General features: G+C 35.1%; 1 protein-coding gene across 1 annotated transcript in view; it reads left to right on the top strand.

Annotated features, from left to right (window-relative positions):
* Positions 1-24,447, top strand: part of ADAM10 (ADAM metallopeptidase domain 10) — a 48,486-nt gene that overhangs the window by 21,625 nt on the left and 2,414 nt on the right. The window contains exons 3-15 of the mRNA XM_084532889.1: positions 1,735-1,853; positions 3,299-3,457; positions 10,335-10,438; positions 11,830-11,979; positions 13,184-13,276; positions 13,893-14,076; positions 16,294-16,457; positions 17,950-18,133; positions 19,050-19,200; positions 21,479-21,662; positions 22,696-22,804; positions 23,097-23,317; positions 24,022-24,148. Of these exons, the coding sequence (XP_084389015.1) occupies positions 1,735-1,853; positions 3,299-3,457; positions 10,335-10,438; positions 11,830-11,979; positions 13,184-13,276; positions 13,893-14,076; positions 16,294-16,457; positions 17,950-18,133; positions 19,050-19,200; positions 21,479-21,662; positions 22,696-22,804; positions 23,097-23,317; positions 24,022-24,148 (1,949 nt within the window). The remainder of the gene's footprint in view (positions 1-1,734; positions 1,854-3,298; positions 3,458-10,334; positions 10,439-11,829; positions 11,980-13,183; positions 13,277-13,892; positions 14,077-16,293; positions 16,458-17,949; positions 18,134-19,049; positions 19,201-21,478; positions 21,663-22,695; positions 22,805-23,096; positions 23,318-24,021; positions 24,149-24,447) is intronic.

Below are 24,447 nucleotides of genomic sequence, written 5' to 3' on the forward strand. Positions count from 1 at the left end.
AAAGCACACACGGGTGGTTACCATCCCCATGTGGGTACTGTCTGCGTGTGGATAGATAGTGACTGTTTACTGACACGCATTTTTCAGTGACTGATATTCAAGTGCATCTGTAGTGAGTTGTTTCTTCATTTTAAGAGGAGAATCTACCCAGCTATATTACGCCCATATTGAAATAATAATGCGAGCACTGGCAGGTTTGGCTGTAAGCCTGAGTGTCACAGGGAACTGCTGAAGTTTAACCTTTCACATCCATTAGCCATATCTCAGAATTTCATAACCTATAACCTCATAGGAGATAACTCTCATGCATCACCAGAGGATAGTGGTTGCTTTGAAGGTTCATTTTCACTGTGGCCACAATAATAAATAAAGACGGTTTGACTGTAGCGTAATGTATGCATTATAGAATAGCCAACATGAGTCACTATAGAGCCCTTTCAAGCATAGGCATGCCATTTTGCTTTGATCTTGAATTTTACATTTTAGCATACAGTTGTTTCAAAATATTTATACCTATAGTTTCATTATAATAGCTAATATGCAAGCAAAAATGCAAGATATTCTGTGTTTAATTTGGATAAAGCCTAATTACTTCCTAGTGTATCTAATTGACTTTACACTGTGGTCCTTAATTCTTTTGGTTATTCTTCCGTTAGTACAAATGGACAGAAGCTTTCCCTGTGGAAAGTCAGCTCTGTCATTAGTATACAGTGTATATTGAGAAACTGGTCGTGCCCTTTTGGATGAAGACTCTGACACAGAGCTAGGCATCTTACCAAGGCTACTCTTGATGTAACAAATTGGTGACATAACTATAATATTCCTTCAAATTCAAGATTGTGCAGATCTAAGAAAATCAAGGATAGAAGTTCACTAATCTGTATTTAAACAGTGTGCTGATACAGAATTTAAGAAAATAACAAGTGAAATGCTGAAATAATGGATGTCACAGGTATGAATTTATCTAAGTGTTCCTGCTCCAGCAGGGGGATTAGACTAGATGATCTTTCAAGGTCCCTTCCAATTCCTAATGTTCTGTGATTCTGTGAATTCAACCTGAGTGTATAACACTCAGGTTATGATATGTGACTCTGCTGAATCAAACTTCCATTTTCTTACAAAGATAAGAATGTCATATGTTTCATACAAAGACTGCCAGTAGGAGTTCTGTCAAAGAACTTAGTGTTGTAATTTGGACAAGATAATTAAAAGAGTGGAGTTGTTTACATAGTTACATGTGTAACTCTACCAGTTTTAGTATTTGCTTCAATACAAATGTTTCAGTTTCAGATGAAACAGTAATTAGCTCATCTACATGTCATTTACATTACACTTAAATTTTGGCAAATAAAGTAAAATAAGCTGATAGTGGTTCTTATTTATTCTGCTTCTCATCTATATCACAGAAATAATTGATTTTTCCTATAGTTAAATCTGCATCTTCTAGAGGAGTGGGAAAGTCAGCATTTTAGATGTATGCGCTTAGGTCTAACCCTGTGTTCTAGCTTAAATCTTGTAGATTTAGCTTCTTGTATCAAAAGCATCTAAATAGTCTTGTTTAAGGAAATCTTTCTAGGCTATGGTCAAATTATTGGACAGTATAAACATTTTCCATAGGTAAATTTTACAGTTTTGCAAATTGTTTGCATGGCAGTGCTGGTCAGAAGTACTTCACTGAGTGCTTTTGTAACTGAAGCTCAAAGCCAGTTTACCATCTGTTTTTATTCACTTCAGGCACTTCAACCTTCGAATGAAGAGAGATACATCTCTTTTTACTGAGGATTTTAAAGTAGAAACATCAAATCAAGTAATTGATTACGATACCTCCCATATTTACACTGGACACATTTATGGTAAGTACCATGCTTTAAAATGGATTAAAGTGCAGTCATTTTAAAACAGAAATTTTTAAAAGTACATGCAGGAAGTGAATATCAATATGATTAGGTTACCTACATTGTTAAACTTTAATAATGCATCTTAATGAAATTCCCCCTGCTTTTATTCTCAAATGAGTGATAGTTAAATGATTTTTTTTACTTGGTATTTCTTAAACATCCATGTAACTTGAGGCTCAACTCTGTTTGTGAACTTATTCTTTATAGAAGTCTGATGCATTACAAAAAGAAAAAGCTGTCTGCATTTAAACAACAACAAAAAAAGTAAAATCAGACACGGTTCTTAGTTTAAAGAAATTGAACGACTATAGAGCTGCCACCATTAAGGGTAAAATACCTCATTTCTGTTATTTCAGTAAATATAAAAGAAAATTGATTAAAAGGGAAGGAGAATGAAGGAATTAAAAGTAGATGAAGAGGAGGATTAAGACTTGCTCTGTCCCGCTATACAGTCTGTCTCAGATCTGAAAGAAATCTGACTGGCTCCTGAAGATCTCTATTAGTAATGTCCTGCAGTCTTAAAGTGACTGTTTTGAACTGGGGAAAAAAAAAGTATACACAGTGCTTAATATGCATCTAGGTAGACCAGCGTGCTTGTTGACTTGAGTATGCCAGATGGCTTTTGAGGTATGGGAGTTGGAAGTACAGTTTTGATAATTTGATAGTGTGATTCTGAACCCTCCTCAGTGGAGAAGTGTATAAACGTTTTTCAGTAATCTTCTATGCTTTTTACGGAGATGGCTTCTGGGGATGTTGCATGCTGTAGTAGACAGTTGTACTTATCCAGATTGTAAATGTTTCAAACAAATAATCATTTCATCCCACATTTAAACCTAGCTACAGTTTTAAGAGGGTTATGCCTGAAGAGAAACATGGGTGTCTTGCATATAGGGAAATCTTCCTCAGAAAGCTTTCAGAATTCAATATACACTCAATGATTTTTTTTTATAATTGTATGAATAGGTGCATAATGACAGCACTAGATTATAAGATTTAATGCTCCATACGTGACAATTCTGGAATATGGAGTTGAATTCTTCATTGTATGCTTTTTAAGTCTGTCACGTATGTATCTGATTTGTGCTGAAGGCTTGGGAAGCTATTGAACTCAAGAACTATGATTTTGGGCAAACATGTCTTACTGTTGAATATTCTTAGCCTTCAGAGTTCAGACACAAATTTGCTGCAAGAATGTTTTACTGTTATTATATTGAATCTTACTACTGTATAATTAATAGGTTTTTACCAGTTGGAAACTGCTGCACTATTAAGATAATTATGCAAGTATCATGCCTTAGCATAGTCTGATTAACATCTTGTGTAGAGTGTATTCTTGAAGTTTGCACAGGACTGAAGGCTTTTAGGAAGGTATTAAAAAAGGTACATTTTTTCCTTAACAGGTGAGCAAGGGAGTCTTAGCCATGGATCTGTTATTGATGGAAGATTTGAAGGGTTCATCCAAACTCATAGTGGGACCTTTTATATTGAGCCAGCAGAGAGATACATTAAGGACAAAACTTTACCGTTCCACTCTGTCATCTATCATGAAGATGATATCAGTGAGTATTTCCATTTTGTGCTACAGATGAAATATTTTTGTTATTAAATGTCAAAAACTGTAAGCTGTTTATAAGCATCAAGTGAGACTTTGGTTTGCATGCGACAATGTGAATTGTGCTGTTCTAACGTGATTAAAACTTATGGTGTGAAAAAGATTTAGTTTTCCTTATTCTGTCATTTTAAGCGATCCTTAGCATATAAGCAGTGTATTTTCTGCTCAGTGGACACACGTTTCTTTAGAAAAATGCCTTTTTAACACTCCTTGGTCTGATTGATCTTTCCTGTGATCTGTAAAATAAAGTGTACTTAAAGTTCAAGACCCTATGCGCTTACCAACAACTAGTAACAGTGGTGTTTGTGGAAAACGAAAGCTTCACCTGCATGTATAGGTCACAACGGTCTTCAGATAGCTTTCTAAAAGATGTGGTGGCACCCAGTATGTCCTGTTTTAAACAGCTCTGATGGGAGTTCTGTTCTAAGTCTATACGTTAAAGGACCAAATGATTTGATTTTATGAAAATCAGTATTGCTGTCTTGTAGGAGTAAATTCATCACTTGAGAGCTGGATAAAGCTAACAATGAACTTGGTTCATAGTAATGTCCTATTAAACTGAATAGGAGTAGGATATATATTCAATTATTTAGTTAGTTGATAGTATGTTGGCTTACACTGTTTTTGCTCTTGAATCTAGTGCATCAGTCATCAGTTAGAAACAAAATCAGATTATCAGAGAGGATTGTCTCAATCTTTTCCAAAGAGCCACATCTAAGCAACAGTAAAATATGGCTTCCAAATCACCAAATGAGTGAGCATTGGAGCTTGCTCAGCATGGTTGAAAATAGCCCATCCTGAAGCTAATTCCAAGCAGCACTATTTGAAAATGCACCACTCCTGGTGTTTACAAGGCAGAGTCTGATGTGCATGCCTGATGGTTGTATAGTTTAATGCTTTTTTCATTGGTATCCTAGACTCTTCTATGATTTCTGTGGTCTGAAATATCTTCAAGTATACAACTGCTTCTGTTGCTTTCTTAATAGTGCTTTTGAAATTATTATTTTTTTGCACCTCCTTTGAGCTATTTTTGAAATGAACTGCATTAAAAAAGTAGGCTTTACAGTAGCTTCAAAAATAAAAGCAAACCCTAATCTGTTACTGTAATAACTTAAGCTAATTCTTGTGAAATAGAGGCAAACTTGTAGTATCTTACACAAGACAAAGGCAACAAAAATGCTCACATAGCTAATTTAGGAGAGACCGGGGGAGGAAAAATCTTTGCTTTAATTTGATATATTTTCTGGTCACCCACATATCTGCCTTTTGAAACAATATGCTTTTTAGTGCCTTTCAGAAATCACAATGCAACATATGATTAGCATCTCAATGAGCTCTTTTTCAGTATTTAAACAAAAGTGTTTTTTGTAAATGGGGATTATATTGTCAACTTTGTAAGGCTGCTTTTGTCTGTGTTACAGTAGATGTGGTGACCAGTGGAAGGCAGCCTTCTATTCATGACTTGAAACACAAGTTGAATGATTTTAGTTTCTAAGTCACTCCTGATCAAACAATTTTATAATTTAGTGCAAGAGAGATGTAAACTACTATTTTCATTAAAATGTTTTGGAAGCTATTTTCTTTTAAGGGTTAGGATTTCACTGGAGCTGTATTTACTGTATTTAAATCCCATATGCTGCAAATGTATCCCTGAGTTCATACAGTCAAATACAAAATCAGTTGCCTGTTTCCTCAGATCAACAGTAGACAGGAAAATCCTGTTCAGAACTTCAAGGAAATGAAAGTGGTCATTTAATCTTCCATGGCCTGGGAAGAACTCTACAACTGAAAAGTAAAGGATTTTGTAGTTTTGCAAAGTAGTATCTGCTGATTGAACTGAGCGAGGATTGCAGACTGTGTATGATTTGAGAACTTGATTTCTTGTAGTTTTTTTTTTTTTTTTTTGTGTAGGGTCATTGCTAATATTGTAATGAAGGTCTACTTGGCACTTGTCACGGGAGCACAGTGTGACAGAAGGCCTATAATAATAACAAAAACAAAACAAAAAATACAGCTTTAATTCTGTCTACTTAAATTTGGATTTTGTTCTGACACTGTTGCTTTTGCTAGTATTGGCCAGATCTCCATGGCTGTTGAAGGACTGAATCTTCATTATTTTTAGTGGAACCTTGTCATGTCCTTTCCCCTGCTGCCTAAAGCAGTATCCATTGCGTAGTTAACCTAAATACTTAAGAGATTACACTATTTGCTGACAAAGATTCTTCATCACATTTTTTTCGTTTTGTCAGATGCAAAGGATACCTGCCAAAGGTATTTAAAGGATAAAAATTCTTTTATTTCATCTGAGTGGCTATAGTTGTATATATCATTAATAACTTCTACCTCTCTGCTATCTACCTAGAATAAGATAATGAAATGAAAATGATTTTGTTGTTTTTTAATCTGTTACTACTTTTCTTTTTTTTTTTTTTTAACATTGTGCCAGATTGTACTAAAATGGAAACACAGACTTTCAACAATAGAGAAATCAAGTATTTATTTTACCTGAGGATTTTTCCTAGTTAGAGAATTGATCCTGTAATTAAATTCTTCTTTGATAGGCTGTGGTGGAAAATAGGGAAAATAGGCTTCTAGTGTTTTTCAATTTAACATTGACTGTAAGCAGCAGTTTTGATGGTAAAAGCACGTGTGTTCTTGTGATCGGTTCATGGGGTTGTGGTAGGGATAAGCCAAGAAGCTCGTGATCCCAAAGAGCCAGCAGAAGGCTGTACCTCTCAAAGCACTTAAAAGCATCACGAGAACATGGATCAGACCGCTGTGATGGGGGGCAAAGTTGTCCAAGTCATCTGACACCAAGTAACTCCTGTCTAGCTTCAGCACTGGAACTGCTGCAGGGGATGGTGGAAATAAATCTTGGAAGATGAACAGGGAACAGTGCCTTCACAGTTCAGGGGTAATTCATTATTTAACAAAAGAAAGCTTTGTGTGTAACTTTCTCTGTAAACAAGGCATGCTCCCAAGCTGTACTACCCACTATTACCTGCCTCCTGTTTTTAGTGGAGTGTATTCAAATCTGTTCTTGGGATTTGTTTTTCCCAGCATATGCTAAATGGTGGCAATTGTTGTTGCAGCCTGTTTAATGTACAATTTTAATGGTCATCCACTTAAAGTGTTTCTTACCAAATTACTACTTTTTGAGGTGATAAATATTTGCTTGAATTGCAGTTAGTCAATATTAGAAATGTATTAAGGGATTTCCTAACCTCTTTGGGAAACAAGATGCAGAGGGAAGACTGCTTGTTTTGTGTAATACATTGGCAGCATTTTTTTCTAGTACTGTACTGTCAATTGTCATCATGCCAAAGAATGAATAGAAGTGTGCTGATAACATAAAATGGTGTTTTGTGCTGCTGCAAAATATGCTGTGCAGTCATGTTTCCAGTTACTTTCTGCAGATTCCTGCAGTTGCCACTTGCAATTGCTTTGAAGCTATGGTGGCTTTGCACAGATGAAGTGTGCTGAAGGTGAGACAGTATTGCCCATTAGCTTCTAACTCCTGCCTTGTATAACATGCCTTTGTCACAGGGATAAATAGTGATGTGAAAGCAGGCAATGAGAATCACAGATTAAAGAAAGTAGAATTGTTCTACAATGGAAAGGGAGAAGGGAAGAGTTGTATCTATGGTTCTTTGCTCTTAATAATTTTAGTATAGTGATGGTAGCCAGGGTACCACAAAGTGCAGAAGGTAGTGACTGGACAGTGCTGTTTGTTCAGTCTTGGTTGTAGCAAAGCCAGTATTACACCATTTTGTTAATCAAATGAAGTGGCTTGTAATATGAGCATTTTGGTCTCTTCATTCCTCTGGCACTGTGCTAGGGCTAGCCATATTGGGAGGAATGTGATGAGACAACCATTCAAAAATGGTATTTGTGTGATAAAAATTGAAATATGGGAAATAAATATACAGAAAATCATTAAATAAAGTTACCTGGTTTTAATAACTACAACTCATGGACACTTGTGTGACATAGTGAAAAGGACAATACTAGTTCTTTCATAAGTGTAAGATCATTTTTTTTTCAAAATACTAATTAATGCACACTTACTAAAGTTACCACTGAGGATTATTTTTTTTTATTATTTTAATTTAAACCATAATCCTTAGTAGAATCCAAACAAATTATCTTCTGTGCAAAATCAAGTTTTTGCTAACAATCTCATTGGCAAACACTAGTCAAAAAGAAAAAAGAAAGTTGACTGAAGAAAGTGATGTATTTTCATGTTAGAGTAGCTTCTATAAAGTTCAGACTTAAAATACACTTTGAAGTACAATACTGTACTTGGATATTGTTATAATAGATAAAATTAATTTGCTAGTGAGATAATGAATAACTGTTTGCATGCAATTGTAAGCTTTCAATTACTCTTTAGCTGAGATTTTATTTGCAGAGAAGCCTGATTATTAAGAGGTTCTTCCCTACTATGCAAAGTTTACAATCACAGTAAAATATTTTGTAGCTAGTAAAGGATCCAATTTGAAAAAATGATGTTAACTATGTTTAAATTAGCCTAACTAGTTATAAAAAAACAAAACAAAACAAACACATGGCTTATTTAAACATTTGTAAATATACATAGTTGGGAAGAAGGAAGGTTGGAATGCTACTTTAATTGTTGATTTATTTGTCCTTTTAAGCTTATCATTGTTTCAGTTGGATGTTGTTGTACTGTTAGTTGGTATTTTGAACCATAAACTCATATGGAATGCTTTTTTTTCAGAGCTCCAAGGCTGCATGCCAAGGATACAATATTTTAATTCCTATTGCTATTTAATTTTCCCCAGCTTTTAATTATTGAAATTTGAAATTCAGAGCTTGATGATGTAGGGAGAACATCTGAAACAAGTTGGGCTTGTATATTGAAAGAGCTTAGCAATATCATATAGTATGAATGCAGGAAACAGACTGAGAATCAAAGATAATTAAAGGCAACTTTCAGATGAAGCTGAACCAGAATACATAACGGTGCGTGTACTGTGCTGTAATGGCTAGTGGGGTTTGACTCCACAGAACCAGCCTAGCAAAATCTTCATAGCAAACTTCATAGCAAAATCCCCAGAAATACATATAATGTGGAGATCAACTTCTCAAGATCCAGCTCTTAGGCTTTAGAGTTACACTGCTCCAAGCCTGTCCTATCTTCCTGAAAGGAGGTTGTGGTGAGGTGGGGGTCGGCCTCTTCTCACAGATAACTAGTGATAGGACCAGAGGGAACGGCCTCAAGTTGCATGAGGGGAGGTTCAGGATGGAAATCACGAGGAATTTCTTCTCAGAGAGTTTAGGCATTGGAATGGGTTGCCCAGGAAAGTGGTGGAGTCACCGTCCCTGGAGGTGTTCAAGGAAAGGTTGGACCTGGTGCTTAGGAATGGTTTAGTGGGGGATTCTGGTGGTAGGGGGATGGTTGGACCAGATGCCCTTGGAGGTCTTTTCCAGCCATATCGATTCTATGATTCTATTTACTCTCTGACTTTGGATCTTTGCACTTACAACAACAACAAAAACAAGGCATCTTGGTGAAGTTTATGCATTTCTGATAAAACCTGCACCCTTTTGTGCTGATGGTAAAGAGTTTGCCCTACAGAAACTGCCTCTGTAAGTATTAGTATATGTGGATCACCATCCCATAATCTTTCCTCTATTTGTTACTGGGGCACCAATTTATGATGGGTTCCAGTTCGTAGAGAAACTGAAGGGGCAAAACCTCTTCCCTTTGGCAGTTCTCACCTCTGGAAGGAGTTTCTGCAAGCACAGTGTGCTTACAGATCTTCAGTAGGTACTAACATTCAAAGTAGATAAACCCAACTGTGTGTTTCTGAAGCACATTAACGTGTGCGATGAGGTCTGCATTGGCAAGTACTGAAAGAATTGCCCTGGGTAAGCAACCAGTTGTTGTAAAATCTTCTCAGTGAGCTGATTTAAATTTCCAGCATATTTAACTTTGATGTGTACCCAGATAATACTACTGTTTTGCTATTAAAATTTAAACAGCGAGCTATAGTAAAGCAGTGATGAAAATGTTTCTTTTCAGCCTCATTTTAGTTTGCCTGTTTTAACTTTTTGTAATCTCTAATTCTGTCATTTTTAACACATTTACATGCACACAGTCTTCTCTGTTACTGTTGTTTACTTTCCAAAATGGAAACCTCTGCCATTTACTTTCCAAAATGGATATCATGCATTCACCTTGTCAACAAAATGGTTAACAAACTGATAAGAGTTTGAGAGTAGTAGAGGTGAGTTTGAAACCAAGGATCATTGGAATTTCAGTTCTAATGCATTGGCAGTTAACATGCCACTAACAACACAAAAAATTGTGAAAGATGAATTAATTGAAATAATAGAATTCTATAAGAATGTTTGCAAGATTTTGTAGTTTTAGTTTAACAAACATCCAAGCTATCTCTTATCCAAGTTGTCTTTGATGTAATTGATCTCAAATTGTCACTGGGAGTTCAGTTTTTTTTAATGTTGCTATTAGTTCAAGATAATCTGTAAAGATGCCTAGATAACAACTCTCCTTCTTACATTATATGTTGCTCACTTCCTAATTTCTTTTGCTAGTTGTAAGAAAACAACTTTAAGAAGCAGTCATTGCAATTTTGGCATGTTAAACTAAGAATGTATCTTAGTAGAAATGGTGAGTGGAAAGACAGCTGCTTGAATCTGAGAATGCTGCCTTCAAAAACTACATGAGCAGTATTGGACACAAACTGAGAAAGCTGCAGAGATAAAGCTATTTTTAATACAGAATTGACGTTTACACATTTGAATTTAAAACCTCAGCCTGGCTTTCCTCTTTTTAGAATATCCTCATAAATATGGACCACAAGGAGGTTGTGCAGATCATTCGGTATTTGAAAGAATGCAGAAGTACCAGATGACTGGTATAGAAGAACCAACAACAGAGGTATAAAACCAAGCTATAATGCATTTTGTTGATTAGAAATTAGTGTAATAACTGCCTGTTTCTTGTATGTTTTCTTTTTCACTTTTGGTCATTCATCCCTCTACTTTGTGAGAGACAATAACCTAAATTATTGCTAGTTATTTCTTAAAATATTTTTTTTATTTTTTTTTCATTGCTTCTACAGCATAGATACGCTAGCTCATAGTCTTGATGAATCCTACATGGTCTCAAATTTTTAGACAGAACTTCAGATGAATTTTTAAGTAAGCTTGAGATAAGGAATATATTTTATTGCAGTGGAGAAGGAAGAGTTTCAAGTTCCCTTGGTATTTAAGTAATATATTGGTCCTTGAAAAGCAGTAACTGTCAGATTTTCACGATCTGTTAGCGTGACACTCGTGTAATATCTGAGTGCTTTCTGGTAAATGAAGCCAATATGAGTGTGAGGGTCTTACTAGAAATGTTGAAAGATGGAAGGGCATACTACAAATTGCCTCTGAGAGGAGGTAAGTGGTCTATGGTAGGGATTTGCTTAGCTGTTCAGATTCCTGCCTTTTTTTTTTTGTCTTCAGGGTTGCACCACTTGTCATGACATCAGATATTTTTCAGCACTTTCCAAATTGAGTTCATCTTAGTTTTAGGTCTGTTATGAACTTTTGGCATCATTTTGTGGTGTTAAGTATATGCCAACAAAAAGACACACTACAGCCAATAAAATAGCATCAGTAGCTTACCATATTTATGTTGTAACTTCAGAGATTATCCACAGTATTATTCAGCTCATTGTTGGTACTGATAACAAACTTTCCCCAAAAATTTTATGAAGAGTGTGTGCGCTATCAACCAATGAATGTCATAGTGCAAAACTATTAGCAGATACTGCTGTAAATAGTGAGCATTATTTTAACTTAATGTTTGGCGTACCTTTTGTTCTATGCTGAAGTGCTTAAGTATCCCTGTTTGCTGAGGTAGCTGACTGAGGTAATCACAGGATGAAGTAACCTGTGTTAGAGAGGATGCATTTAAATTCCACAGCACTGTTTTTTAACCTACAAGCTGTTCATTTTTGAAAAGGATTATGAGGAAGAAAAATTCCAAAGATTGCATGGATGAAAAAATCTATTTCACGTTGATTGCTTTTTGTAATAAAAACATGAAATGTGCGAAAGGTTTGGCTGAGGTATCATTAAAAATAGATGGCATACTTGAAGACTGGCTATAATAGACTTAGTTTAATTCAAATTTCATGAAACTTTATAGGTCTAAAAAAATAATGAGAATCTCTTTATATTATTTGAGTGTGTTTAGAAAAATCTATTGCTATTTTTAGATAATCTAGTTCAGTATGTAGACATGTAAAACTAATATATTTGTTTCTTGTGTATATATAGAAGCCTTTTGAAGAACCTAACAGCAATGGTCCACAGCTTTTAAGAAAAAAGCGTGCCACTCAGGCTGAAAAAAACACTTGTCAGCTGTATATTCAGACTGATCATCTCTTCTATAAGCATTATGGAACAAGGGAAGCAGTAATTGCACAGGTATTTCCAAGCCCTCTATTTAAATAATCTGCTTTTACTTCATTTCTGACAGATTTAATTCAATTGGGTATATTATTGTTTATTTAGCTTAGAATGCATTGCTCCATTTGTTACAATGAACCTGGCATTATTGAAACAGCTTTTCCTATTTCACTAAAAGGATGTGATACACCATTAAAAAAGTCCTGGGCATTTATGCTTCCTTTAGCTAATAATCATGGCTGTAGTTTGTTGAACACTTCTGAGTAAGACTTGTTTGGTTTTTCTCCTCTCAGTTCTTACTCAGACACGTGCTTCCTGAAGACTTTTGTTCTGTTTAACAACCTACCCAGCCTTTCTGTTAACACCCCTGTAGTCTTCCATTTGAAATTCTGACACAAATTACTGTGAGTTCATAACACAGAGTTTTCCATACCTCTAGAGTCTGCTATAGTGGAAGGTCAGAAAAGCAGCAGTAACTTAAGGCAGATGCTTTTCACAGAATCACAAAATTGAAGGGGTTGGAAGGGACCTCAAAAGATCATTGGGTCTAACTCCCCTGCCAAAGCAGGTTCCTTAGAGCAGGAACGTGCTCTTTTCATTTGTCAGCATACTGTTACCTGGAAAACATTTGTTGCTGACCATTTGTGACTGAAAATATAAGTAGCACATTTAGCATGCTAACAAATCTGATTTACACTGTTTGTTCATTGCACTATATGTATACAGTTCAGTTGAGAAACATTTTCCAAAGCTCTGAAGTCACCTTCCAAAATCAGGAGTTCAGTGAGTTAGCATTTTTATGCTCTTGGAAAAGGTAAATGATTTTTTTTTCACACTTATTTTCTAACAGAAATGAAATAATAATGCTCTAAAAAGTATTTTTTAATACAAAGCTTCAAATAAAATTTTAATTGCAGTACTATATTGAATGAGTATCGCAAATAGGTATCTGAATTTCTAGTTAATATAAATATGTAAAAGAAAGTTAACTTGACTGCAAAAGATTTTACTTTTACCTGGCATGTTAGCAATGTAAATACTAGGGTTATGAAGTGATTTATTTCCAGTACTTGCCATTAGCATTTGCTTAAGAAGGCCTGTTAGAGTTCTATGGCACAATATTTTTTATGTAAAAGTATAGACTGTGCAGTTGTTATTTAAGATTAGTTGGGCATAGTGCATAGATCTTTGAACTGTGGGTACTTTTTTTTGTTTTTGACAGATATCCAGCCATGTTAAAGCAATTGACACAATTTACCAGTCAACAGATTTCTCAGGAATCCGTAACATCAGCTTTATGGTGAAACGAATAAGAGTAAGTTGTGCTGGCAATGCTTGTAGCTTCACCTTTTTGCTTGGAAGTGCTATTTGTTCAAAAGACCTATTGTGTTTCCAGGGCTGTTTAGCATTACTATTTACTGATAGTAAGTATGTAGCATGACTGTCTCTTTTGCAAATGGTTCCTTACCCCCTTTACTTGATTTGGCTTTAGTCTGTATTGTCAAAGGCATGCTATGTTGTTATTAAGTTGTAGTCAACTCTTACAAGAATCAACTTAGGTTTCACTAGCACTGGCTCCAGCAAATACTGTATTGCTCTCCAAGGACTTTAAAATAGGTAACTGTTATTTAGGTAAAACTTCCTTCTAAAAGCGATGATTTAAGAGGATAAATATAAACCTATGAATGCTGACGATAAGGAAAAAAAGAGTGATTAAAGGAGTGAGGATATATTGCACAAGTGCAATTCTTTATTTTTAGAACACGTTTTTTGAAATACTGGGGTTGTAATATGTCATGGCCTGTAAATCTTTAGCAACATCTTTAACTATTAACATAATAAGGTATTGACAATAGCACGCACCTTAGCTGGCATTTACAAGTCCAGTGAAAATGAATCACTTGTAACAGTTTGTTTTAATTTACTTTTAGATTAATACAACTATAGATGAGAAGGACTCTTCAAATCCCTTCCGATTTCCTAACATTGGTGTGGAAAAGTTTCTGGAACTGAACTCAGAACAGAATCATGATGATTATTGCTTGGCCTATGTGTTTACAGACCGTGATTTTGATGATGGAGTCCTTGGTCTGGCTTGGGTTGGAGCCCCTTCAGGTAACTATATCCAAACCTTCAGCACTATGACATTAAGAAAGTATTGTAGGTACATACAAAGAAGAAAAGTAGAAACTGTCCTTTAAGTTGACAGCAAGTAGACAAAGTCTCACAGCTGAAGCCAGTCTCTAGCTGACTTCTCACAATTTTGTCTGGATGTTCTTTGATTTTTGTTGTAATAGGAATAGAGTATCATATCTCACTTCAATTAGTTGTGCTGTCTTTCTGATGAGTAGTATCTCAACAATAAGGAAAGGCATATTTCTTTTCATGGACAAAGGTGATATTGGATGGCTTTTTATTTATGACAGGTATGAGTAAATTAACAGAAGAGAAAGAAGTATTTCTGCTATATACAAACAGAGCTCAAAACTATGTAGCTTGCATTTTGTGGTAGAATAACACTGCAGAATCCTTAGTTTTTCTAGGTCGTGTTGGAAGCTATTTGCTTTGTTTTTATACAGAAGTAAAACCGGTGAGATTTTGTTCTGGGAGATACCAGAACAACTGTGTAACTGTTCTTGAACTGCTTCTCATTAGTTTCAATCTAGTTGTGTATTTTGAGTTATGTTGTAAAAATAAATAAAAAAAATGAATAAAAACTAGACCAAGTAATGGTTTCCATGTGTGCAGGATCTTGAAATGTTTGTCATGGATGTATTAGTTTTATGAAACGGTATATTTAATAATTGTTAATCTTTAAATTCAAGTAAATAATTATGATTCAGCATGAATTCAAAGTTGTGGAAACTTCACAGAAATCAAAATCAAATTCGAAATGATCAGTCTAAATTCATTCTACAGCTTAATCCTTGATTACATGGCAGTCACTTGATGGAAGAAATAAGAGAACTCTGAGACTGCATGAGCCTTGATACTTCTATGAGAACATTATGAAGAGCTTCAACAGAGTTAAAAGTCTAAACAGAGTTTGTGGAAAAAAAAATTAAGCCTTTCATGAAATTTAGATATAAATTATAACCTCCCTTTATCTACTTCTGTATTTTCCCCTGAAGCACATCAGCTAAAGAGCACTGGAGATATGTGGGGAAACAGTCTGCCTTTCATTTTAGGAGAGTAAAATGCTCAAGTGTTAGTAGAATATTTGGAGTGGAGTAGGTATATTAAGATGACTTGTGTGAACTAATTTTAGTGACTGTGGAAAAATCATAGGAAGCATACATTTAATACACAGGTGACCCATGTAAATAAGAAACTGAGCCTGTGATGTCTAGCCTAGTACACAGAATGAATTGGAGTGAATTTCTCCATAAACCCTCTTTCCAAAAAAGGAATTTGACTGGCAAAAGTGAAATTGCTTTGATTTATTTGCATCCTTAATGCACATACTGACAAAGGTTAAATGGGATATTTCATTAAAATAAAATTTTACTCCAGAAAATAAGGAAAGGCCTTTATAGAGTGTTTTTTTTTTTGTTTGTTTGTTTGTTTGTTTGTTTTTTTTGACACCAGTTCTGGCAGTAGTAGAATAGCTGAATTTTAGGATGTTCTTAGTGGCTTAGTACAAACCTCAGTTACAAAAAATTTTGGTGAAATTAAAGTCATAATTTCACAACTTTTTCAAACAGTAAGTGTGATGTACTTGATTATTGACCTTCTAAATAAGGATCTGGATAACCCACACATCAAAACCATTTTCAGCTTTAAATTGTATGGTGGAAGAATGAGTCACTTCTGCTGACAAGGCTAAATAGCTAATCTTAGGCATTTTTTATAACTGTTCTTGCTGTGATAGATCATTTTCTGTGATTGTACTGTTCGTGGGTTTGTTGTTTGTTTGTTTGTTTGGTTGGTTTTTTTTTTTTTTTTTTTTTTTTTTTTTGTTTTGTTTTTTTTACTCAGTGAAATCCAATTGGTATGTAGACTGAGAACACCTGTATTGGGCATTGCACCCTGCTAGTCCAGTGCTGTGGGTACGATAAAATCAAGGCTTCTGCGTGCAGTGAAAGCCCAAAATAGGTCTGTTTTAATAGCTATTCTAAAATAGCTGATTTCTTGTGTGAATGTATTCATTCAGTGCTGAGAGCAATAGTGTGGATAAACTTAATCTACTTTCAAAGTTGGGTTAGTATTAATTACCCAAAAGGAGCCCTGGTCTGTAAGGATCCAATGCGGTAGTGAGTTGTTTCTTGTTTTAACTGATAGATGAAAAGTACACAGTGTTTAAGTGACTGTTATGCTTTGGTCTAAATGCAGGGAGCTCTGGGGGAATATGTGAAAAGAGCAAACTGTATTCCGATGGTAAGAAGAAATCTTTGAACACTGGAATAATCACTGTTCAGAACTATGGCTCTCATGTTCCTCCCAAGGTTTCTCACATCACTTTTGCTCATGAGGTTGGACATAACTTTGGCTCACCTGTGAGTATTACTATTGATCTGTTATTTTCAATAATTTTGAAATGCATGGTTGGTATGATTTGTGAATGGAGTTTTTGCTATTTATACATGTAAGTAAGGAAAACGTGAATTGTTTACTTCTACTAGTTCAATGTCTTATAAATAAACTGTATTATTATTCCCTGAAAATTTCATGTGTTTTTTTTTTTTTTATTGAAGACTAGGGTTGCACACATCTTTTAAATGTATTTTGGTTTATGCTAGAGTGGAGGAAGAATCAATGCAAAATTGATTAAAATGACACTTTATTCAATGAGAAAAGATGGAACTGCCCTTTTTTGTTCAATTACTTTTACTTACAGGATTACAAAAAATAAATGAAGGGGATTAAGATACCTAGAGTGGCATTAAAATTCTCCCCTCATTTAGGGATATGATTTGTTTGTGACAAACCAAAACCAAAAGGCTTTTGTGATTTTGCTGGACTTGAGAACAAAGTGGAGGGCTTTTTTGTTGGGGGGGTAGGAGGCTGTTTTTTTGTTTTTAACTTAAGTATATAGGCTTTCTACTCTTGGAAGTAAAATGGTATCAAGATACAACAGAAATAATGAGTTGTTCAGAAACTGGTGCTTGCATATGTATCCTTACTTCATGTACCTTGAGAACATCCCTAATACAGCCGCTTTGAGAGGGAACAATAGGAACAAGCTTTCCAAGTACAATTGAAAATACTAGCATGTGAAACTGAAAAAGTTAGTCCTACTGAGTGAAACGTCTTTTGGATTAGTTTGTAAGATGCAATTTACAGTGAAATTAAAAGAACCATTTCATTGCAGGAAATATAGGAAAGTACACATTTGGTTCTACCAAACTGTAAGTTACACAGGTCTCACAAGTATCTTTTTAGTTTTAACATTTACCTACTACTTTTAGAGACATAGGTTACATTTCTGGAAAGTTGGATACATCAGAACTTCATCAGAGGTCCTCTGCGCAATTTATTTTTCAGTCTAATGGCTAGTATGCTAGCTTGCAGTACGTCATACTGAATATTAGGCTTGTCACTGGAGGACAGAAACCAATTTCTTCCCTAATCTAAAGTTCTCTTTGCCCCTTCCTGAAAGCAAGCAAAAAGGACTGCTGTTTCAGTTGACTCCTCCAGTTTTTCTTCCTCGTAGTAGTGCACTCTTTTCTGACTATAAAGCCATTCTTATATCAAGTTTTTTTTCAAGTCTGTTTTCATTCTGGGACGTGCATATGGGGTATATATTCCCAAGAATTCAAATAAGCTAAAACTTGAAAAAATATATGCTTGTTGCTATTGTCAGTAAAACCTTTTTCTGTTTCCTTTTTATGATCTGAAAAGATTTAAGGTATAGGATGGTGTTCTATGATTAAGACAGTGAGAATTAAAGTTTCGTAAAGTTAGCAAATCAAGTACCTTGTTCACATGTAGAAAAAGCAAGAAATTGGAGAAGATGTTGCTATATAAATATTTTTTTTAATTTTGCAGCATGATTCTGGAATGGAGTGCACTCCAGGAGAATCCAAGAACTTGGGACAGAAAGAAAATGGAAATTTTATCATGTATGCAAGAGCTACATCTGGGGACAAACTTAACAACAACAAGTTCTCTATCTGTAGTATTCGAAATATCAGCCAAGTTCTTGAGAAAAAGAGAAATAATTGCTTTGTTGGTATGTATTTAGCCACCCTGAAAGCAGAACAGCAAAGTTGTTAATAATATGCTTAATTAGAAATCTATTTTTTTTAAATTACTGAAGGATTCTGTAAATAAAGAATTGAGTTTGAGATCTGTAGTTTTGTGTCAAGTTCTGAGCTCCAATGTACAGGAAACACATGGATGTACTGGAGCAAGTCCAGCAAAGGACCACAAATATGATTAAGGGGTTGTAGCATATGACGTGAGAAGACACCGAGAGAGCTGAGATTTCAGGCTGGAGAAGAGAAGGCAGGGAATGGGGTGGCTTGTGTCTAGCTGTATAAATTCCTGGTGGGAGGGAGTAAAGAAAACCGATCCAGACTCTGCTCAGTAGTATCCAATGAAAGGACAAGAGGAAAGAGGCACAAATTAAAACACAGGAAGTCCTATTTATATGTGATGGCTTGGGTTTTTGCGTATGTTTGCTTTCTTTTCTTTTTACTGGGAGCGTGGTTGAACACTGGAGCAGGTTGCCCAGAAGGCTGTGGAACCTGTTCATCCGTGGAGATGCTCAAAACACATCTAGACTAAGCCCTGGGCAATCTGCTGTAGTTGACCCGTCTCTGAGTGAAAATTGGACTATACAACCTCCAGAAGTGCCTTTCAGCCTCATCCTATTATCACTCTGGGCTTCCTATCTACGCAAGAAACTCCCATTGTTATCAGCAGAAACCTTTTACTCAGAAGCTTAAATTGTATGAACTGTAGGAATGACTAAACTGGGTGTTGAACAAGCAGTGCAAGTTGACTTACTTGAGTTGTAGTCTGCACAAAGTTCAGCTTGAGCAGATATTTTCAGTATTACCTAGTTGGGTGCTGTTGCAAGTCAGTATTTTCTTATTTTCATATTCTTTGTACTGCTTTATACAAAATGTACTGGCATTTTTCAGAGTCTGGTCAGCCAATCTGTGGTAATGGACTGGTGGAACAAGGAGAACAGTGTGATTGTGGATACAGCGACCAGTGTAAAGATGAATGCTGTTATGATGCAAACCAATCAGAAGATAAGAAATGCAAGTTAAAACCAGGCAAATCCTGCAGGTATTGTACATTTCTGTTGTAGTACTTTTATTTAAAATATCTCATCAAGCGAGTGAGAAGTTGATCAGCTGTATGGTATACAGTTCTTGGTGCTAATTGTAACTTGCTTTCCCTTGGTAGTCAAATGACTGTTTGCTAGTGTTTTTATAAACTTACATGATGCTGAGTTGTATCTATGCTATTATATCCTAATACTCAGCACAGACATGTGTGTTGAAACTTGGTCATCTTTGTCTGAAATGTGTTGCACAAAAGTCTTTGCAAAAGCTGCATGGTTCAGAAAAAAATGACTAGGATGTTGTTTTTAAGACAGGTTCAAGAAAACGTTAATTGCTCAAATAATAAATGGAAGGATAATCTGAAGTTGGATCCTTCCTAGTACCATTTCTACAATGTTGCCTAACTGGAAGATGATTTAAGGCTACACATGACCAAATGTTTTTCTCTTTTTATGCTTGTTCTATAGATGAAATTATGTTTTTAAGTCACGTAGTATCTTTGCAATGTTCTACACACTGATTTATAAGAGCAACTTTTAAAGATTATAAGACATTGATGCTATGGTGAAGGTGAAGTACAGGTCAACTACTATCTTTTGGTTACATAACTTAACACAGATGTTAAGTTTTTACCTCATCTAAAAACTTAGGTGGATTTTTTCACCCATGAGCTTTTCTTCCCCTCCAGAGACAGACACAAAATATAACATCTGGTTAGCCAAAGATGAAGAGAAAGTTACAACTGAAGTCTAAAACAGCTCAAGTTTTTAATACAACATGCAGAGTTGTGTTCTAATTAATCTTTCCTGCCTTAAAATATTACCTTTGTCGTCCCATGAGTGGAAGCAGAAGTTGCATCTGCTATGAAAACGTATTTGATGCTGTAGATGTGGTAGAAGGACAATTTGTGGTCACAATAATTTTGTATGCCTTTTTTTCACCTTGCCAATTCTTGTCATTTCTCCTGGGGAGGGAGGAAAGCCTTACATTGATTTATCATTGGTTTGAAAGATTTTCTTTTATATTGCACATAGGGTGAGTGAGGAGCTGACTGCTTCTGAGTGCACCAGGTGTTGCTGCCACCTTTTCTGTCTTCTAAAAATCTTGTGTTCAGCTGACTATAGTCTAGCTTTAAGCCCTGCTGAAACAGTCTTAAATATTAGTTGCTGCATCCTTTTTTTTTTTTTTTTTTTTTTTTGAATTTCCTTTTTCCAGTTTTATTTGAGGTAGAAAACTTTGTGGTTCAAAGATGTTTCCAAAGACTTCTGAAATAAAATCCAGATGTATGAATGGGTCACATAAATTGCATGTCAAAATATATATTTTAGGAAAATGATAGTAGCTATTGTAGTAGTGTTGTGTATCTTGAAGTCTTTTCTGTGTGAAATGAGTGATTTTTATGGCATACCATAGTTTTAAAATAGAGATCATGACCTCCAGAAAGTCTGCACGATCTTCCAATGTCCAGTGAAGGCCAGTAAGTGCATTGTGAGTGGTGTTGAGTTATAGAATAATATGAAATGAGAACCCAGGAGGCTTTGCTTTAGTCAAGTAGTTATATATATGTTATAACCCTCACTCTTGTGCCACTTGTAATGACACGTACTTGAATATAACTTCAGAAAGAAATGGTTTTCCTATGGTTGCATCAGGTAGAGTAGGATGATACGCTGGTAGGCCTTGCTACAAGACCCTCACATACCTTCATGTCAGTGCCAAAAAGTTTTGGGGAAACCTAAGCTATGTGGCTTCTTCAAAAAGTCTTTCCTTCACAAAATCTTTGTAAGCTACCTCTGATTTCTGATATAAGCTCTTCTGACCTGTCTCCTTACCTTTTCTCATTTATTTAAACAGTGTAAGTGGTATTTCTGCAGAAAGTAGGAAAAAAAAATTGTGATTGTTACATCAGTGACAACTAAATCTTGGCTTATTGATTGTAATGAAACTGATACTGTCAAACTCATCAGTTATTCCTGAACTAATTTTGTTAACTTGCTAATTTAACATTTTGTATACACAAGATTTGAGATGCTGTCATTTTCTGTATATCTTAAATTAAGATGCATTTGTACTGTTTTTCTTATATGTTGCAAACAGTTTGATTACTGCCATGAACTGAGAAGTTGGTATTCTGCGCAGAAACCTCAAGGGCAGAAAAATATTTTTCAATTTACCTTTTACTTGGCACAAATCATAAATTACTCTGAGAAGGTTTCAAGATGAATATTTCTTCATAAAAGTTCACTTTGTCTTTATATTCATATTTTGTTTGTTTCTAGCCCTAGTCAAGGTCCCTGCTGTACTGCACACTGCACTTTCAAACTAAAGACTGATAAGTGTCGAAATGATTCTGACTGTGCGAGAGAAGGAATGTGTAATGGTGTAAGTGCTCTCTGTCCAGCCTCTGAGCCCAAACCAAATTTCACGGATTGCAACAGACGTACACAAGTTTGCCTAAATGGGGTATGTTTTTGTTTGTTTGTTTACAATTATATGTAACTGCAGTTGTTTATTGCAAGGCACTAAACATTGTGCCTTGCAGTGATATGGTTTCAATATTTAATGGAGAACAATGTAAGAAAAATCTTCTTTTAATAGGAATGTTTTATTTATAGATTTCCGTCAAGATAACTGTGAAAGTACAACAAATATTAAGCAGCAGCTACTGTCAAGCAGTTCTTCCCTCCCTGCTATGTGCATGTAACACACGTGCAGGGATATGGAATTACTGTGAACTGCCATTAGTTTCCTGGGTTATACAGTCCATGGCAGTTACTATTAAAAATAGATGGGAAATATTTTGTAAGTTGATCTACGCTTACTTGAAAGGAGAAACAAGCAGAAGTCATCCTTTTAAAGAACTGTAGCTACTGTTGCTCTAACTCTTCATTTTTCAAAGTTCACTTTTAAATGAAATAATTAGCTAAAAATCTATTAAAAATTTAAGAGTCATTGTGAAGATAGAGGAATTGGCTGTATAGAGTTACTTGATTTTGAAACAAGTTTGTAAATAAACTGATTTTTTAATTTGAGTTTATTTGAAGAGTCATCCCACAGCAATTGAATACACAATATTTCCTGCCATAAATTTTTTATTCTTATTTTCTGTGGGAAAGTATTTTTGAAGACATGCTCTTGATTTGTTTTATGAATCACGGTTTTGAGTAATCATGTTTGAATGTGAACTGCAGTGCATTCCAGTGCTATGAAGCTTTTGCAGAGCACCCTGAAAGAAGATAGTGTTAAAGAAAAAAAAAAGTTAAACCACCTTTAAAAATTCTCAAGTAAGCCTAAGCATTGAAATTGGATAGCTATAATCATTTTTTGTTATAAAAACTTCAGAAGAAATTCAAGCTGGTTTTTTTTTTTTTTTTTTTTTTTTTTTAGCATCTCTGCAATTATGCTTTTGGCTATTAAAAATTAATATCTTTCCTAATGTCAGTTTGCTTAACAGTGAAATTGATTTCTTGTGTTCTCTTGCTTTTGTCTCAAACAGCAATGTGCTGGCTCTATCTGTGAGAAGTATGGCTTGGAGGAATGTACGTGTGCTAGTTCAGATGGCAAGGATGATAGAGAACTGTGTCATGTCTGCTGCATGAGAAAAAGTAAGATTTGTCTGGATTGTATAAGTATGAATATAGCAGTAGGTATCTGAGGAATTTTCTGACAGGATTTTTTTTTATAGTTCTCGTTAGGCTGAGATCATACTACTGTTTTGGTTCATACTTATTTTCAGGTAGACATTGCTTTGTATTTTGTAGGAAATAATCTATTTTGTTTTACAGAATAACTTGAAATTTTTCAGAAGTAAATATTTTGAACAATTGAACACTACGGTATTCATGCACATATGTTTTTAAATGTTTTGAACTAATCTGATTTGTATTCACTTTGCAGTGGACCCGAGTACTTGTGCAAGTACAGGTTCTAACCGGTGGGAGAAACATTTTGGTCGTAAAACCATTACTTTGCAACCTGGATCTCCTTGTAATGATTTCAAAGGCTACTGCGATGTGTTTATGAGATGTCGGCTAGTAGATGCTGATGGCCCTCTAGCTAGATTAAAGAAAGCGATATTTAATCCAGAGCTATATGAAAATATTGCAGAATGGATTGTGGTAAGTATTTTTGTCTTACCAGTCTAATATAAAATGTTCTTGCTAATCAGTGTTCACAGCTGATAAGTATTACTATATATGTGCAGTACTTCAGCATTCTTCAGAGTATAAACAGTCCTTGTTTTCAGTGGTATTTTCTGTAAGCACCTTGAGTGCAGCAAATTGTTTAACAGATGGAAGGAATGAAAACAAGTGTCTTGAGTAGATATTTTATCTTAATACATCTATTCAAACCACAATGTTTTTGTGTTGATGTTCATATTTTTTAACTCATTGTATTTTCACATTTTAACTCTTCATATTTGAATATTCTGCGTTGTTTTAAGGAACTGAGTGTATTGACCTCTAGCATTTCTGATAGTTCATTTTTCTAGTAATGGATTGGGTGGAGGAGCTATAAAGAAACATATAGCTGCCAGGTCAATGGTATATAAACTATTGTTTTAGGCTTATATAGCTCTACCGTAGTGCAAGTATGTTCTGAGAGATACTCTTCTGATAATAGAATGAATCTTAAGGTGTTTTTTTGGTGTGTAAGGACTTTGACGACTTCTTTTCTTTAAAATGTAAGGCTTTTTTAGGTGATGTTTCGGTGCTTTTTGATGACTTTTTAAAGGCAAAGGAGAGCCATATTTAATGACTCATGTCTCATGTGCATGCATGCCTTTCCTTCATACAAAAAACCATTTTTTAAATGTTTTTAGGCTCATTGGTGGGCAGTATTGCTTATGGGAATTGCCCTGATCATGTTAATGGCTGGTTTCATTAAGATATGCAGTGTTCATACTCCAAGCAGTAATCCAAAGTTGCCTCCTCATAAACCACTTCCAGGTAAGCAGAGAAATGTTTTATCAACACAACTGTTTTATTCTGAAGGGGAAATTTCTGGTGTCCCAACCTACACTTCATTGCCCGGCACTATGAAACTCGAAATGGAATTGTTCTCCTGGCATGAATTCATAAAAATGTAACTCTTACCTTATTTTCTTATAATACATTTCAAAAGAAAGCATTGAAAAGGTTTTCTCACTCTGAGTTCCTTGGATTTCTTATTTCATGCTACCTTTTGTAAGAATTTTACTGTTGAAGGAACTACTATTGAGATAACAGAATGCATTCTGTAAATATTC

The sequence above is a fragment of the Aythya ferina genome (assembly GCF_964211825.1).
Source record: "Aythya ferina genome assembly, chromosome: 11".
In the NCBI taxonomy this organism is placed as follows: domain Eukaryota; kingdom Metazoa; phylum Chordata; class Aves; order Anseriformes; family Anatidae; genus Aythya; species Aythya ferina.